This window comes from Polyergus mexicanus, unplaced genomic scaffold (genome assembly GCF_030449975.1).
Source record: "Polyergus mexicanus isolate NDT 795.1 unplaced genomic scaffold, iyPolMexi1.0 SCAF_5, whole genome shotgun sequence".
NCBI lineage: Eukaryota > Metazoa > Arthropoda > Insecta > Hymenoptera > Formicidae > Polyergus > Polyergus mexicanus.
Genome location: NW_027223325.1, coordinates 1,921,566 through 1,940,629, shown reverse-complemented (window position 1 = coordinate 1,940,629; position 19,064 = coordinate 1,921,566). Strand labels below are relative to the sequence as shown.

The 19,064-nt window shown below is 41.1% G+C and overlaps 1 protein-coding gene across 6 annotated transcripts in view; it reads right to left on the bottom strand.

Moving 5' to 3' along the window:
* Cut (homeobox protein, cut) overlaps positions 1-19,064 on the bottom strand; it is a 138,322-nt gene that overhangs the window by 48,723 nt on the left and 70,535 nt on the right. For all 6 annotated transcript variants that reach the window (XM_070296311.1, XM_070296313.1, XM_070296307.1 and 3 more), the window contains one exon: positions 18,704-18,904. In XM_070296311.1, coding sequence (XP_070152412.1) covers positions 18,704-18,904 — 201 coding nt within the window. The remainder of the gene's footprint in view (positions 1-18,703; positions 18,905-19,064) is intronic.

Here is a 19,064-nt window from a genome sequence, read left to right as displayed (position 1 = left end):
GAGAAATCGATAAAACCAATATGTTAAGAAAATATGTATTATTTTTTTATAAACTCATTAAAATAAAATATTACTAATCTCGATTGAAAAACGTTTTGTTGTTAAAACGTAATCGGGTAAAATATATATGATATAATTATAAAGATACAATATGCAGGATTATGAGTGTCACGTAGTGCATGGACCTTGTCGAACATACGAGGCTTGGAATTAATAATTGTTTAAGCAAATAAATTATTCTCGAAACAGCCACCACTGTATTCCGGAAAGGTCGAGGGTCATTTATTGCCCTCATTCGAAAAGACACTCACACAGTTATGTATCATCCGCCATATACGTTTCTATCATATCTTTTTCAGTCCCGGCTGATAAAGATTCTTCTCAAACTCTACTAATGTGCGTATGACAAGCGTAAAGATAATATATATGAGTGGGTAGGCGGCTTGATAATTAAGCCGAAAGTTATTGACCTATCCGAATTGACTGACATATGAATTTAATATTGATCTCGATCGATATATACTATATAATATTTTTATTATATAAGATGTAACAATAAATAAGTTGCTTATGTAGATATATTAATATTTATAAATAAAAGTTTAGAACAGAGTGTAATACCTGAATATATAAAAAATAAATTAATTCACAAAAGAATTGTATTTTTACATATTTTTCTCATTAATTCGCGGTCTCTAAATCGTACAATTTAGAAACGCATTAATCGTTTCTTGAATTGTACGTATCTTGTATGAAAGATGTATTCAAAATATTCTTTATGTGCAACAATTTTTAAATTTAATTAATTACAATATAAATTATTTTAATTGGATATTATTACACAAAGTAATACAGCTTATATATAGCAGCAACTGTTCTATTTTTACAAATTATTTTTTATGTGTGCGAGTATAAAATATTTGAAACATATTTAAGCTCGAAATATTTATTATTGTAAATATTGTAAATGCAAATTTATTGGAAATACAAGCCTACGATATTGAAATTTAATCGAAATGTATTATATATTTAGACACGTTTCAGATATATAACTTTAAATTTCCAATTTTTTTGTCTATTTTTTTGTATTGTGTGCGCGACATACAATATATTTTAGAATTAAAAGAAAAGTACATGTACACAAATACTTGGCGTGCAAATTTGTATTTTCAATTTATTTGTATTTTTCATCTATTTCATATTTTTTATCTATTCTGGCCGAACGTAGATTAATCTTTATTACAAAGGAAGTCCTTCTCGAACAGTCGTGGGCGCGAATGCTTAATGAGAGGTATTGCCGAGCGTTGTACGAGCCTCGTCGATTGGACGTAGCCCGAAGGCGGCAGGCGATAAGCATTAGGATCGCAGGACGGACGATCATTGGCCACCTTTGTGCTACGCCGCAGCCAGATCGAATTACGATCAGTGATCTCTTGGATAGAGAAGGTACTGCGGTCGCAGCAACCCGAAGGGATTTCCAGAGGACCAACGACACAGATTGACCCTAAGCAAATGACAAAGCGCGGATGCACGGCGGGATGCAGAGAAAGAGATCCAGGAGGGGTCGGTTAGAATATGGAGCGGAGAGAGAGTGAGAGAAAGGATGAATTTCAGAGACACAGGGTCAGTGAAGGAAATGCCGGAATGAGAAGAGAGAGAGAGAGAGAGAGAGGAAGAGAATGATGTTTTAGAAGCAGCGGCATCCTAACCGAGAAGGAAGAGTAAAACGGGGTGAGATCAGAGGGCGATCTTCTCGGCTACCCGCAATCTGTCCGTTTGTCCACACAGCTTCCAAGAATCCTGGCAGCTACCTTTTCGGAGTTTAGGCTAGTTAGGCAATACAACAGCGATCCCTTACATTATCGACACTACTGGAAATCAACTTTGATCCCTATTTATCGCTGACCGATAGCGATTCTCATCGCGAATAATAATGACGATCTATCATATATGTACACATATATAATTAATCTCATTAAAATATTCGTAACATACTATATATACGATCAATGATATAAAAAGTCAAACATCTAAATCATTTTATAAATATAAAATCTTGATTAATTAGAAAAATAATAATTATTATTATTTAAAGTAGGTAATAATAAATTGTCTTTTATATATGTGTATAGGAAGAAGGATTATTATTTTAAATATATTTCAAAACTATTCGTAATCGCACTAAAATCATTTTCCCATCTTACTATCTTTATTATTACTGATAACATCGGATACAATGACGGATTTCTGGTATGACCGACTTAATCGCATATTATCTCGAGCTGTTGCGGTTGCAATTGATTGCAACCTGAGCGAACGATGAATTAAAATGGCACGTTTGTCACTATTTAAATATTACTTTAACGTTTCCTGCTGCTAACAATAAGCTAATACGTTCCTTGAAGATTGTGTTTTCGTATGTGCGCTGGCATTGCCACTTCTTGTCATCAAAATTAAACCATTAACGCCCACCGGCTTCGGGGCTTCGGCTGCCAAGAGTAATTGACTCCGCCATGGAGATTTGGATGGGTGCGCGGTATCAACATTTGTCACACAGACCGAAAATTTTGCTTCAACAAGTACCTTTGGAAAGGACAGAGAAATATTGCGACACGTCGCGTACATTCTCGCGAAATATGAACGACGCAAAGCGGTCGCGCGCTTGAAACGGCGAGTCGACGGATAATCGACGCGAAATGATGTAAAAGAAATCTCGGATGAGGCACAGAATGAGTGGATACGTGGCACGGAAGCGAATAAAATATCGCGTTATAATTAGTACGCGATTGTAACGGGATTTATCTTCGCAGTACTCTTTCGTCCTATTAATTCTCTTATCGCAAATTTTATATGTACTTCCCCGAAATTATTTATACTGTACATTGAAACTCGTCTCGTGCGTTCTGTACACTTCATCTAAAAAACGACGAAGCCTTCATAATGACAACAAGATAAATTCATTTCATTCCGCGTGGATACAGACATATTAGAACGCATTACGAATATCAAGTGATACACGCAATTGCATCGTTGGCAATTGCGCCAGGAGAAAGACGGCGATAACAAAATGCAACGATATTTAAATAAGACGGACAGTTAAACGAGACTGTCTTGCACGTGTAATTCAACGTGTCATATCGTAATCACGTTCTTGAATGTGATACTACGTCGCGAGAGAATGCCGAGAAGAGCGAGTTTAATTAACAATAATAACGCGAGCGATATAAATTACGGAGCAGAAGAGCCATTCGAAACTGTGCAAGGTGGAACAAACATGCGGAAGCGCAACGTTCTATTTACACTTATGGTACTAAAAAATTTCCGCGTTACGTGTCGCAAAGTAACGATGGGAATCGTGAGAATAACAAGCGCGAAATGATCGAAGAGAACGAATAGCGGTAGAGAGAATAAATGGTAGAGAAACTGGTAGGAAAGAGGATCAGATGGGGGAGGAGATGAGAGTAAGAGAATGAAAGAGAGAGAGAAAGGACGAATGCCGCATAGGAGGGGGATAGAAAGGTAACAGCCGTCAAAAGTTGCCGAACTAATAGGACGATTTTCAACGCGGAGCGTTTAATTAAATTAATTATATGCGCACCTCGCCCGTAATATAAATTGTGAGCAAGCGTCGGGGATGAACGCGTGAAGGGGGGTTGAGAGTATCGGGTGGTTGGCGAGCTGTGCAGCGCGGATGCAGACCGCGGGGTAGGAGGAGGGTGGGAGAGGCGGGGGAAGCGAAATACCGTCGTGCAGCGATCGCCAACTTTGATAGTTACATTTCATCCATCTATCCCAGATACATTTGCCGCGGATTGCCGCGCGGCAAAGTTCGAAATCGGCTAACAGCACCGGCGGCGAAACGATTGCCTGGGTCGCGCCACACTTTCAGAGGCCGCGTTTACACGTACACGTACACGTGTACGAATATGCGTTCACCCGATAAAAGTTAAGCTACCGACACTCAAGACAATAGCGCGCTACCGCGTCCGTAATCTGCACGTGTTATCGCGCGACGCGCTATATCCTGCGGCTCGCTTCTGATGCAATTTATCCATTTAACGTCCGACATACCGCAATCTATTTTCGATGGATTGTACCCTTTCGTGCTCCTCCGAGCCGCCGAAAATTTCTATTGAAATCGGGTAAAGATAGCGAAATATTTTTACATTTATATCAAGAAAGATTTGGCTCTTTGCTACGTTGAAAGAATGAAACTTTTTGTTACGTACAAATATATTTATAACGAATAGAAATAAAATTTATAATTCTATAATTTTAAGACACTAACAACAACTTTTTTTATATATAATATAATGGAGATATAATTATTGCAATTCGACCTTCGTTCATACTTGATGCTCATATCCATCACGATTGCTACGAATTACGTCGAGGGTTATCAGTTTTCCCTTTGTCCGTCGTTTCAGTCTCGAATCCTACGTGCCTCCACGTCGATCTGAAAAGCTTTCGCCAGTCTGGCGTTCAAGCACGGAAAAGCGACAGACGGACGAAGGAGGCAAACGTCTACACGGACACGCGCACGCATACGCATACGTGTCGAGGCACACGTTTAGACATCAGAATAGGTAGATGCTCGCCCCCGAATGCATCCCTCCACGGTTTCTACATCTCCGCGGATAAAGCGGTAAGCGGACTCGCGCGCACACACATGTATCAGACACACACACGCGTACCTATACAGAGACACGAAGCAGAAGGGTAAAAAGCGAACTTTCCAGGCGGATGGCGATTCTTGCGAGCCAGACGGTAAATACATTTTTAAATAAGAGTTTTTTGCCCCGATCACCCCGCGCCCTCCGCCCCGTTCCCCTCCTATTCCCGCTCCTCTTCCGCTCGGATTTCGTCCCCGTATCGGGAATTATCCTTTGGTTTGTGCATTATCCTTCGGATCGCGGGTGGGGTAGCATCAAAAGGCATTCACAGACCGACCTGAGCCGCCTCCACCTTCTCTACCTCCTGGCTCGGATCCTACCAGCCCAACTTGAATCCTCATCCCTTCGGTCCACTGTCTGACTTGCGGCGGGCATCACTACTTAATGCTAGCATAACGGAGGGTGTATCCATCAGTCGTGATTTTGTACGTATATTTTTATCCGCGATATATTATACATTATACGGTAAGCGATTTTACGTCATATATATCAAAAATTCAATCCACATATGTAAAGTTAAAGAAAGTATATTTAAAAACCATTTCTCCAAAATCAAAATACAATATTATTTTACGCAATTGGCAAGAACTACGTAATTTGCGTTTTATTACGCATATATTCTTTCTAAACAAATGTTATTACATCTATGTCTAATACTCGAGATCCGATAATCCGCGCCTCATTGGCGTTGACGCCTCACCGCATATTCCGTCCCGTCTTTTTGCTCGAGCTATTTCCTTGCCGTTTTTTTTATCCTGCTGCGTCCTCATCGCTCGAGTTCAATTGTGATTGATCACCGGCGGTGATTGAGGATTCGAAATGAAAGCCTCACGGTACACCGGCAAAGACAAAAAGACGAATCGTCGCTCCCCTTCTTCCGGAATCAAACCACTCTCCCCTTCTGCCACTTCTCCGTCGCTCCTACTAGCTCTCTCCTTCCCTTCCCCTCTCGCCCGATCTCTCTTAACTCCGCGCCTCTTGCCCCCGACCCCAACCGCGAGCGGAACGAATAATGGAGTAAAATTTATACGACTCCATATCGGTACGATAAAAAGACAGGCAGACAGACAACCGAGCGAGCGAGCGGGCAGCCAGCGAGGCAGCACAAAGGCAGGATTAATTTTAAATATCATATACTTGTGCCGACGTAAAAGCGAAGGTGGAGCCGAGAAGGCTCCATCGCGGAAAACCCCGGACTGATAAGTTGTGTCTTCATCGGGGCTCGATACAACGTCGGCTTTGCGGAAGATTTTCCTTTCGGATGAGGAAAGACACAGAAGGATCAAGCAATTTATACGTTAGCTAAAAGAGTCATTCGGATATCTCGCTTTTATATACCGATGTCTTGTCATGCGTGTTAATTGCTCTCGAGAGCGGAATGTGCCCTTTTATAGTACACGTAATTTTTATTGATATTACAACACAGAGATTAATTTACTCAATGCTCTGAATTTATTTATATGCATTTCAATAAATAATTTATAAATCGGTTTCTTTTTCGGCGAATAGAAGAATATATGCGCATAAGCAAGAAGTATTTTTACATCACAAAATGATACCGGTCGAAATATTTCGCATAATTTAATCGATTACGAAAGAGTATCGTGGCGCGATTTCAGATCTTCGAAATTCGACGCACTAGAGCTATATACATATTTAATTGGATTAGTAAGTATTATTTACTAGTGTTGCTCATCTCATCTGGCGACCAGTTTGTTCGATTTATTTATTATTTTGCGTAAGATTCGCGCGCGGTTGCGCCAAGGAATGTTTCGTTATTATTACACTTTCAATCCTATATATTTCGAAATTTCGCGCAAACACCTCGCGAGTCAGCTAACAAGCCTTTGACATTCTGCCAATTGACAATATTGATAATATCGCGCGTTCCATCGCGGAGGAAATGCTACTGACAATCCGCCGTTTTTCGTCGACGTTGTCGTTTATTATTATAACCATCGACCCGTGACGAGTTGCCGCTCGAAATAAATTCATCGCCGCGTCGAAAAACGCGTCGCTGCTGTGCCGCCGATGCGAATTGTGTCCGACATACGTATAGATATAAATGTGTCTTGAAAATAAATATCTTTAAAAATATGTATTTCCAAATATTCTTGAGATATCAAGATTCATCCGATTTAAAATATGTCGAATAAAATTTAAATATATATAGAATAAAGTAAAAAAAAATTGATATACTTCAGAATTAGAAATATCCTTTCTGAGCATCAATATAGGAATGTAATATAACAATAATAGTATTGCATTGCAAACCGCAGAAACCGCAGCTCGTTATCGTAGGAAGCTCGTTTAAAACCGTTCGATCGCGATTCACGTCGGTTAGAATCTGAATTCGCAACAAGGATCAAGCGCGCATTCCCCATTTTTCCTTCGTCTCCCGCGCGTCTCGGATTTCAAGTACAATAAAATTATCGGCTGCCACGAAATTCGCCATGAACTCGAGGCAGAGCAGCCTCCAAGTGGCGTGGGAGAAGTCCGCTCTCGCAAGAAGGATTAATCGTGAATTATCAATCGACGGAGTCGAGTCGAGTCGAAAGCCGAAGGAGGAACGAGCAAGATAGAAGCAGAAGAGGAGAAGGAGAAGGAAGGATATTCCTGCCGCTCGAGAGGGCCCGGAGGGCTTGCTGAACGACGTTTCTGGTTAATCGCATTTGCGGAAAAACGGAGATAATTCCCGTCGTCCGTCTGGACGATGGAGGCGTGTAGGTTGTAGGTGGAGAAAGATATAGATAGGATATAAAATGTGCGCGCGAACCGTAGGAGAGACGGGGGGAGGGGGAAAGGGTAGGAGTAGGAGAAGAAGGGCGAGAAGGAGGGTGTCGGTGCAGGAAGGTAGTTCACCACCTCTTGCATGTACGGTGGAGGTGGGATTTTATATATATATATATATACATACACATACATATACGGAGAGAAGGCAAGCGGTAGAGGATGAGGATGAGAAGCAAGGGTAGAAGGAAGAGGAGGAGATAGGGACTGATATTCGCGGGCACACGGAATTTTTAACTAGCCCGGGCAGCCTTTAGTCGTTCCGCCGCGAAAGCGCAGCAGAAAAGTTATGAATCTAATTTTCAGCGTATTTGTGTCTCGGCCGCACCCTCCTCTGCCCCCGGCCGCCCCATGCTACTCCTCCAGCACCCCCGCGTCCATCCTTCGTCCTATCGCCATCGCCACCAGAACCACCTATATCAATCCCTCTCCCCGCGAGTGTCCCCGTATCTCTTCCCCGCTCTCTCCCGCTCTCATCTCCCGTTCTTTCTCACTCCCGGAGTCTCCACCTACGTCTCTTTCCGTCCGCATATACCTCCCTTCCGTCGTTCGCTTTCGCGTAATAAAGCTCGCGCGCGCGGCTTCGTTAGGTTTTTATCTCCCGGAGAAAAAAAGAATTAATTTCGAGAGACACCACCGTTTTTCTGCCGGTACTCTCTTCCGTTTCGTGTACGCGAACGCGCGTTCGGGACGCCGACAGGAGCTTCATTCTTTCGGTATTATCTTCTTCGGTGGGATTGGAAGATACGGATGATAGCCGGCTGACCAATGGGGAATAGTCGATGGAAAGAAGACAGTGGAAAAACGAATTTAACTACGTCCGTAAAGATGAATAATTTTCTTTACCGAAAATTCTTGAATGTTCAATTTCCGTAATTTGCCGCAAATCAAAATTTCAGAAATACTATTGCTCAATATATGTATATAGATTTCAAGTCATATATCAGTTTTATTATAACTGTGTCCCTTTTTTATATTCATATAATTGTTATTTTATATATTAAATATTTTTTAAAGTTTTCAAAGTATAATTTAGAAAACAGAGAATTAATCACATTTATACAGATATTCTAATAATATCGTAAGCTAAAGTTAATTAATAAAAACAAAAATCGGAGTAAATAAAAATGAAGATAAAGTAAATCAAATTTCTCTGTGATTGTTATTAAACATAGCTTATCTCATTATCAGATCCTTGCAGTAATATTCGTAGTAATGAAACATTTTCTACGTTGTTCGATAATAAGCACGATCAATTTAGGATTGTTGCATAGAAAGCGGCATGTAGCGCAAGAAAGTCTCCATACATCAAGTTCGACTGGCCGGAACTATGTACGCCGCGTGCAGTAATAATTCAACGGCGCAAACGATCGAGAACTTCACAATCCTTTAATCGGCGCAATAGAGACCGGTATATATTTCGCAGTGTATCGTCTTTGCGGATCGAGCACGTAATTCTCAAGCCCGGCTTAGTCACGGTTGTGAGTAATAATTCCATCTGGTACCTACTTTCCGCCGTACCGACACACATAAATTCGATAGCATATATATACACACACACACACACATATACACTCACACATATCGCGTTCCAGATCGACTTCACGTGCACGGGGCCAAGTCATGACAATACGCCATCGCGGCTCGTTTCTATAAATCTCCTGTGACCCGATAAGAAAAGATTGCCTACCGATGAGGTGGCCGAGCAGCAGGCTGCCACCCCATCAACCACCCAGCCGACCGCCAGCCATCCCGGTTTCTTCCCTCCCCCTCTCCCGCCACCCTCCCGCCCGAGAGCGTGCTGCCTGCAATACACCTCGGGCGCGCTCGTGACGTTAAATCGAAGGGCACGGGCATTAACTGTCTCCTTTTACCTCCACCTTATTCCAGCGCCGACCACCACAACCCCCATCGCCGACTTCGTAAGCTCGCGTGCTCGATGAAGTATATTTAAAACCGTAATTACGATACAATCAGCGGACCCCGTGACCAGATACGCATCTCAATGTGGAGGTGAGTATGAGGTCGATCGATCGGTTCGAACTGGAGAACCTTTTTTAAAAAGCTAAGGGTAAAAGAGAGGCGCAGAAGGGTGAGACTCCACGCCGTTCGCTCTTTCCTCTTCCCCCTTACATCGTCGCTGAGGTCGGCGGACCTCAGAGAGGAAAGCGAACTCCCACCGACAGTAGACTACGGAACAGACGCAACCACGCACCCGCACACGTGTGTTCATGCACGGATGGAGGATGGAGCGAGTGAGGCGAGAGGGGATGAGTTTTACACGTCGCGCAAAAGTTAGTTCCTAATTATTCAGATTTTCTAATTAATGTTTCAGCCGACGATGATGGAGCATGCGGGGTCGTCTTTCCTCTCCCTCTTTTTTCCTTTATCGCGTATACATACGCACAACTCGAGCGAAAACGCGGCCGTTCCTGATTGTACCGGTGAGTTAGGTGATATAGATCGAGGACCGTTGCCTATGAATAATTCGCCTTCAAGACATACCGCAACGCTAATGCACCGGGATATATGCTTGCGCGTAATCAAGTTGACGTACCGTTATCGGTTGATGTAAATGATGTCAACAGCAATTTAAGATGCTACTAAGAAATCTCCCGAAATGACGTTGAATTATAAATCTGACGTCTAAATTATAAATATATTCGAAACATCGATGCCGGCAATAGTGATAAAATTGAGAGCTGTCAATCAGATCTAGGAACTGAAGACGAATGAAAAAAAAAGAGAGACAAAACAATGATAGAGAGAAGAGCTTTTGTTTTAAAAAAGGGATTGATCGTGACAGATTACATATCGCGAGTTTTTATATTTTGTACTACTTGAGAAACTTACGAAATGAGTTACATCTAACGATATAATATTGGCTGCCCCTGACGTCTCGAACAGACTAACATGGAGAAGCCGGTAGGCACTCGTTGCACTTCCAACCCACGTCATTTTCACTCGAGTGCAAATATTCCCAGGTTTTTGCCAGACGACCTCCCTCCCTCCCGTCCCGTGTTTCACCAGCCAGTTGGTATCCTCGAGTCGGAACCCTCAATATCGCGAATTCTTTTTCGCAAATACTGCAAGGTGGATTTCAGATGAAACATACGCAAAAGTAATGTCTAGAAAAATTTCTATATTCCGTATTGCATTGGTATGCAATATGCAAAGTCATATGGGAATTATGTATTAATTTTTTCCAAAGATTTCATATACATACGTATAAAAATGTGTTAGATTATTTTCTGCAAATGAATAAACATTTGCGGAGAAGTCGATTAAAAAAATATATTGAAATGTATCAATTAAAATACATAAAGTAAAATAGTAAATAAATAAATTTAATTAAAGTACAAAGATTATAAATTTTGTGTACATATCGATAACTTAATTTATTATTTTTTTAGATAAAAAGGAACACACGGCTTGAACGCGTGAAATAATTTTTCATGTGTCATTCTCGTTTTACGTGTCAAAAACCTGTATCGCTAAATATAATCTTAAAAATGTGCCATATGACTCATAATTAAAATCTTACTTAGGAATGCTTATATAATCATAAAGATTCTAGTTTCTCCGCCCACCGATCGGTCTGTCAATTCAACGTAAGTCTAATCTGTTTTATGGCGCATGGCGCCGCGGATACTTCACGGATAAGTGTGCCGTTATACGCTATATATCCGTTATATATACAGTGTATACATATAGACACGTAATCACTGTGCCGGAGGCACGATAAAATTTGTCGTTTCGTCCGAGCCGCGCGATCCAATTGTTTGTCGCGCCGTATCGCCATGTGTTGCGCAGTCGATTGCTCCTTATCGCGCTAATTATCAGCAAATCTTCCTATCAGGGCAAATATGGTAATATCGTTATGGATATACTTACGGGCCTATCATCGGCGTTACCAATATGGCGGCCGTTACCGATATCTCGTTCCTCGATTCATATCGCTACGTGATCATCGTTGATTGTAAATTGCGATGCACAGAAAGTACCAATTGGTTAATACGAATCTATCTTATCTAACAAGATTTATTTTAATGTAAGTATATAATTTTAGAAATACATGTAATCTTTAAAAAAAAAAAAAAAGAGAGAGAGAGAGAGAGACGAAGAGAGGAGAGTAGTATAATTATTAAGTTAGAATTTAATTTTTATTTTAGTGCAGTATAAATAATATATTTAATACTAAATATAGAAATTATATAAAAAGTATAGATATATAAATTGTACAGCATAATATTGAAGAAAAAAACATAGTTCTAACAATCTACGTGCAATACTTACGTCAGCAATATCACAAACATATTTAAATCATAACTAGCGAGACTTTCTGGTAGGTTAATTGTCGTTATAAAAACAAATTTTTGTAAATTTTACGCATAATTTTAAATCATCACTAAAACACACGGCGAAAGAGAAAATGAAATTCCATCATTAGAGATTCGTCTGTTATCATCATTGCAGTCACACCGAAAGTACAAAACAATAAAGTATTCGGTATTTCACAGATCGTCGATTGCACTTTTATTTATCAAAGAAAAAGTGAGAAGCTGGTGGATTTTTGAAAGTCGAGCTATATTGATTTATACACGTAATTGACAAATAAAAAAAAATTTTTATACATTCAAAAGTTATGTCTGAATTGCTATGCATTTATCCTAGCAAGACATTCTATCTATTGCGAATGAGTATTTTGGTGCAACTTTACAGAAGGATATTACGAGACAGAGAGATAGCCTGCCTTTTGCACGAAACGACAGATCGTACGTTTGTTCCCGTGATAATCTCACTTCGTAGGACGATACGCGAGAATAGGATATGAGAAGGAGAAGGAGCGCGGATAACGCACTCGGTTATTTTTCGATCTACCGCGCTCGGTACATTAGCCAACGTGTTTTGAAACACTCGCCGAGTGTATTTGCCTTGGCACGAGTAGCACGGTGTCTCTTTCATCTCGCCACGCTGCCAGAAGTTCTACACTTCTTCTTCTCGCTCTCTTCTTCCCTCTATTCGCTTTTCTTTGTCGTCCCTTAAGCACCTCGCGAGAGTCGAAAGAAGACGATTCGAAATAAAATAATTCTGAATTTCGCCGAAGTCGTTAAAGATTCATTTGCGATACAATTTTCGGAGACATAAAATCGCGTGGGTTTCGCGGTGTTATTATCGTCATTATTATTACATACGGTAATGTTGTTAATGAATTGATAGATATCCGAAGGACCATTATACTTTCTGATATAATTACGCCGATAATATGAAAATGAATCAATTTTGTGCGCTACAACGATCAATTGACTGAGTTTCCATCATGCCTTTTGGCAGCAATCACTGTCAATCACCTACATGCATCACGTTCGCGTTATCCCGAGATAATCGGTGAAATATTTGAGAATCGATGACAGATAGATCGAATAATTAATAATTTCCATTTACAATAAATGCAAATTAAACACGTGTTACACAGTTATCTGATAATCGCATTTCCCGCAATTTAAAATTATTATTTGTAAATAATATGAAGAAATATTTTTATCATGTATCATGTAAAATTTCTATGTCTTTTAATATTAAAATTTTATACAATCAATCATTTTGAGACGACTTGTATCATTTGGCTTTTATCGCAATTTGACGAAAAATGTCAACAAAATACTCAGAGATTCTCTTTATTATTCGTTGGTAAAGCATAAGCATGATAATTTGATGCAAATACGACAGAAGGCCTACGATGCGTGGAGCGTTAAAGATAAATAAATATCTATTACAAGTTTTAAAGCTACCAGATTCTGGCGTTTAATTAAGATCAAGCAGCTGCGGGAGACAAGACGAGCGGTCGACGCGGCAAAATGCCGAAGATAAGTACAGCAACAAAATAGCGAGGATTTAGAACTGCAGCCGTGACGAATTCAATTTGTCACCGCGATGCAAGCTACACAAAGGCCCGAAGGCTCTCTGCCACCTCGGCAATGCGTATATTATTATTGCCACTATATCCAATTCCTCCAGCAACAGAGGCGAGAAGACACCAATGTTGATGGAACTCAAAGACTAAACATTGAGAACATTTCCGCTACTGCAATTTATTGTTCAGCCGTTGTTCGTATTGGGAGATAAATCTAGATGAGACATTTCAAGTACTTTGTGTACATACTCGTTAATAATTATACGCGTGTGTTGAAAAGACGTTCTACGAACACTCGACAAAATCTCCTGTCTTACGATCTAAAAATTGGCAGAGATGTACCAACGCCATCGTTATCGTGACAGTTTAAGTAAAGCAAACATTGCTAGAGCCTCACTTTGTTGAGGAACCTAATCGAGGATTCGCAAACGTCTGCTACCGTGGCATCGAATCGAGCACGCTCGTCCTACATCGATTCGATACCGTTCGTCGCGTGATTACGCGACAGGAAGCGGAAACGATGAATCGCGGACGAGCGCGCTTATCGCGTCGCTTTATCCATCGCGCCAATTTTTATTATTGCCATGTTTATAGGAAGTTACGCGGTTGCGACGATTTTAACATCTGGCCATATCCTATCCGGGGAAAAAAAAGCGTTTCTCTCTCTCTCTCTCTCTTCTCCCCTCTTGCGATTCCCTCCGACTAATAATACACTGCGGGAACAACTCCGTATCCGCCTGTATCGAATTTAAATTTGACGTTCAAACGTTCCGTAGATTCGGTAGATCACGTGCGAGTGACACGCAGACCTAACGGAACCGGCGCCGAAAATAAAGAAATCTCCGCGTTTTCTGGCAACGTCCTCGTGCCGCTCGCCACGAATCCGTGATTCAGACGCGCGACAAGAGTGATTTATTTGCGGAATGGCGAACGGGGCGCTTCTCGGAGCGCACGATTTAAATACGCGAAACGCGAGCCTGTCTTCGGGGGTGACGGACAGGGTGTCGCGGAGACAGCGAGGATCGTTCACAATGTCTTGTTGAAATTACAGGCGTGCCGTGATAGAGCATTCGGCCGATGGTACGGCCGAAGCTACGACTTGTATACGACAACGATGGCTCTAAAGCGTTGAGATAATGAGCCGCGGGACACGAACGACGGCTGCATTCGCAAATTATCGCCACTTCGTTTCGTGGGCGGATAATATATATTTACGCGAAAGGCATAACGGGACGCCGTATGCATGCTACTCGCGAACGAAGTAACCATCATCAAAATTTCCAATCGCCGTAATCATAATCGAGAGCAGAATTTTTCTTTAATCTAGAAAAGTACACGAAAAGGATCTTTAGCTCGAGATTAATTATTCAAGGTTGTCGAGAGGCAATTTAGACTTTAATGATGTAAAAACTTGTTGATCAAAGTCGCAAAGTCGATTGATAAGTAATAAGTACATAAAATGATAATTCTTATCAGTCGAAAGAAAGATAGCTGATACTACTTGTCTTGTTTCATGATGTTTTTTGCAATAAGAGAAATATCTAGATTGCGCCACCGATATCAAGTGATGAGAATATTATTAATATACTGGAAAGCGCGCGTGTCACTAATCAAAGCGGTTACGTGGAAATGAAGTACGTATTTACGAACACGTTTCTCTAAGATCTGTGGTTCGAGATATATTATATTAGGAAACACATACACATCGCTTAAATAGTTCATATATTATTCGTAATACATAGTACGTACTACGAAACGCTTTAAGAAACCATGAGATTCGCGTTTTATTTGCATAATTTTTCATATTCAGTCAAATGACGCGAGTCGGACATCTAGAACTATTAGCGGAGTAATGAAGATCCATAGTTACATCGTATACATCGACACATACGCGTCTGATAATTATCGATCCGTCATAACGTACTTCCAAAGTCTCCATAATTCATGAACGTATTCCCGAGTATCGCGCGACAATCCCTCCCTCTCCGAGATATCCCGTTCCTCTTTCGGAGACACTATCGCATTATTTACTCCTCATTATCGTCCTTAAATCATCCTGTTGTACGGGAGGGACTTGAGAGAAACTTCCATTACCTCTCTTTAATCGACGAATAATAAAAATCATTCCGGCGCTCTACGGCGCGCGATGGCTTCTCAATAAAGACATTGTCCGTGGAACAAATTCTTATCCGTTAAAAGACGTCGGTGAGAACAGAACGCCCGCCATCCCCTTTTCACTCTCTCCCATCCCCCTCCGAGGACAAGAGGACGGACGAACAAGGACCAAGGATACGACGTCGACAAGAGGAGGGACGGGATCGGAGATTATCGGCTCCGGGATTACAACGGGCTCGAAGGCTTCGAAACAAACGATTTTCCTCGCGCGGAGATGGAGGTACAGAGGAAGGGCGGACGATGGTTTGAAGGCGACAGAAAAGGAGGAGTGGTTGTTATTGGCTCTAAGGAGGATACTTATTGAACTCTTAGCGGCGTTTTTATCACTCCTTTCTGACGCGCGCGCCGCTTTAAGTGTTTTTGGCTTTGTTTAAAGGCTCGTGTACACCCGCCCCCGCCCTTCGCTCGCGCCACAGTTTTCACCCCTCTCGCATTATACACCCTTAACAGGTTACGCTTTCTTCTCCCTTCTACCTCTCCCCCCCCTCCTCCCGTTTCCACCCCCCGTGCCGTACTCCTTTTCCTTTACCGCAAGATTTTTACGGGCTCGATCTCCTTGCACGCCGCTTCGTAAACCACGCAAAGTGCACGGCACTAAAGGGTGCAACTACCACTTAGGCTCTTCCTGACCACTTCCGGGAGAAAAAAGGCTTCGAGTAGCGGCGGATAATTCGTATTCTGTATTACCTCTCGAAGATTTATCGACTTCTAGCTAGCTCTGCGTACCTTGTTCAATTGGCAGTTTAATCTATATAGCGCGGATCCTTCTTCTGTGCCTTGATGTACGTGTAAAAAAAGACATTCTTTTTTCGTAGCATTAATAAATCATTATCATTTTTAGATTTGTTATTATTTATTAACAACACATATGCACATTTTTTTTATAATTAATAATTTTAGAAATAATAATAAATCTCCTAAAAATATATCCACAAATTATGTAAATCTTATTTAATGATGGCTTGTGTATGCCGGATACATACGTAGGTGCAGTACTTTCTACGCACTGAATACATTTTCACGCGATTATGTACATGCAATTAATCCACTTTGATTGCACATCTGTGAGAAGCGTACTCGGCATACCTCGCGACGCGACGGCGACACCGCCCATTCCTAGACAAGACAAAACGCGACGGAATCACTTGTCTCACGAGACGACCGTAGTTTATTAGGCCAAATATTCGGCGGTAAAAGTGAGGGATGACCGTCATTATCTCCATTCATCCGCGTCGCGCGGCAGCTGCGCATCGCAGCTCGGCGTTGCAACGGACGGATGCTGCGAGGAGAGCGCAGTTCGCGCAGTTTCTCGGAGACGGTTCGCGGCTATTTTTGCGCCGGTCCCTTCCCTGGGTTATTTACCCTCCCGATAAATATACGATAATGTTATCGCGCGCGGGATTCCGAAGAAAACCGCGAACCGGCGAATCGTAATAAAAAATCCGCCGTCGCATTCCGGCGTTTTAACGATCCAAACGAGCAACCGTACCCGAAAGTCCCGACATGCCGTTACTAAATATATATTGGGACGCATCTATTCAACCGGGCGCGACCACGTTAATGGACAACAAGAGCGCGCTACGAAAAGAGAGAGAGAGAGAGAGAGAGAGAGAGAGAGAGAGAGAGAGGGGGAGAGAGAAAGGGATACGGCTCGATCTCCGGCCCTTATACGCTTTTCCAAATTGACTTCGTTATCTATTTCGATAGCCGATCAGGCTATCGTTCGTTACTCGTGTAGCCACGAGCGTAGGGTTTGCGTGGTTCCACAAGAGTGAGTAATTTGAAACGTTTATCGCGAATCTAGGTCCCGATCGTGTATCTTTCGCGGAAAAAATGCCACGCGAGAGTTGTGAAACGGCTTCAACCGAATTCATTATCTGCCGTTCGTACGCCAATCATGTTGCTACTATTAAATGCGATTCGCCATGCGAAATCTACACAACTACCCCTTTCTCTATAATTCATATATATATAGGTCTACTTTATAAATATATATGATGTGCGAGACATAAGCGCAAAATTATATGGAAATAATGCACAAAAAAATAACTCGAGAGAGATTGCAATATTATTATATAACAAATATTACGTATACTTGTTATCAACCGATATGATATTCGCGCGCACAATTTTTAAAATAGTAAATAAAATTCTTTTATACATATAATATTTCCTTTAATAATAATATAATGAAATAATTTTCTAAATGTAATACACGAGACAAAGATATCGATTACACTTTTATTATTAATAAAACTTCTATCTATATTAAGATAAATATAATTACTTTTTTTCTGCGTCATCTCATTATCTATGAAATATGACAATTAATTGATTGCTACTTGTTACGATGCTAAAACGTTCTTCCACATTTAATTTCATATTAAAATATCAATAAATTAGCTTTCAAAAAATCTGCCAAAATTTCCAATCTATAATCTTGCAATGATCGATTAAAAAATTTGATCGAAATTTGAAGGTGTCTGCGCGATGACAACAGCCAGTTATAAAGGGATGAGTGTCAGGCGTGCATGCGGTATACGAACGTGATTGCGTGGAACAGAATGGTGCGGGCGAATGAAGAAGGAAGGGGGAACAATAAACCACCGAATACGGATATCGAACGCGAGTAAGCAACGTTAGTCATTCACTTCGACATGCCGCGGCTCACGCGTGTCTGCACGCGGAAATCGCGCTAACGTACACGCGGTGGTTTTGCACGTTACAACCCCGAGTTGGTTAAGCCGCGCGACCGCTCGTCAACGAATGTTCGATTTATCAATCCTTTCGTAAGCCGTGAGAATCTGCCTCGCTTGTACGCCATTGTGTACTATTTTATTATCTATATATATTGTATACGCGCGTTTACTAATAAAGAAAACAAATTCATAAAAAAGATATATAAATATGTATGTTTATATATATATATATTTTTTTTTTAGAGACAATTTAAACGGTTGAATACCTTTTACTGCGTTAATATATATTTCTCAATATTTTATTAAAAATAAGAAAGAATAAGATAATATATTAACAATATATATATAAAGAGAAGTTCTCTAGGACTCCTCTGAGATTACAACCATTTTCGTATGGTATTATACGAGAGAGCAACATTTTAGGAAAAGGGTTCAAGTTTGATCCAACTCACCTCTTTGTCTTTGGCCTGCAGTTCCTGCTCGAGGTTGCTGTTCGGCGTCCTTCTGGGATTACTGGCATCGTGTACCTGCTGTTGATCGCTTCCCTGCGGAGGCTGGGACACGTGGTGTCCCTCAGTCTTGGAATTGCTGTCATTCGTTGCGGCGAGCTGTTCTTTCAGTGCGGCTATTTCTTTCTCCGCCGAAGTCGCTCTCTGAAACGAGAAAGAGAGAGGATAATGAGTGTCTCACAAGCGTTAACATTCGCAATTTATATCAGCACGATTCGCTTGACGAGAACTCGTATTCGCGTTTTTAATTCTCTCGTCGATCTAATCAAGTACGCGAAAGACCGAGATTGTATTATGTTAAACG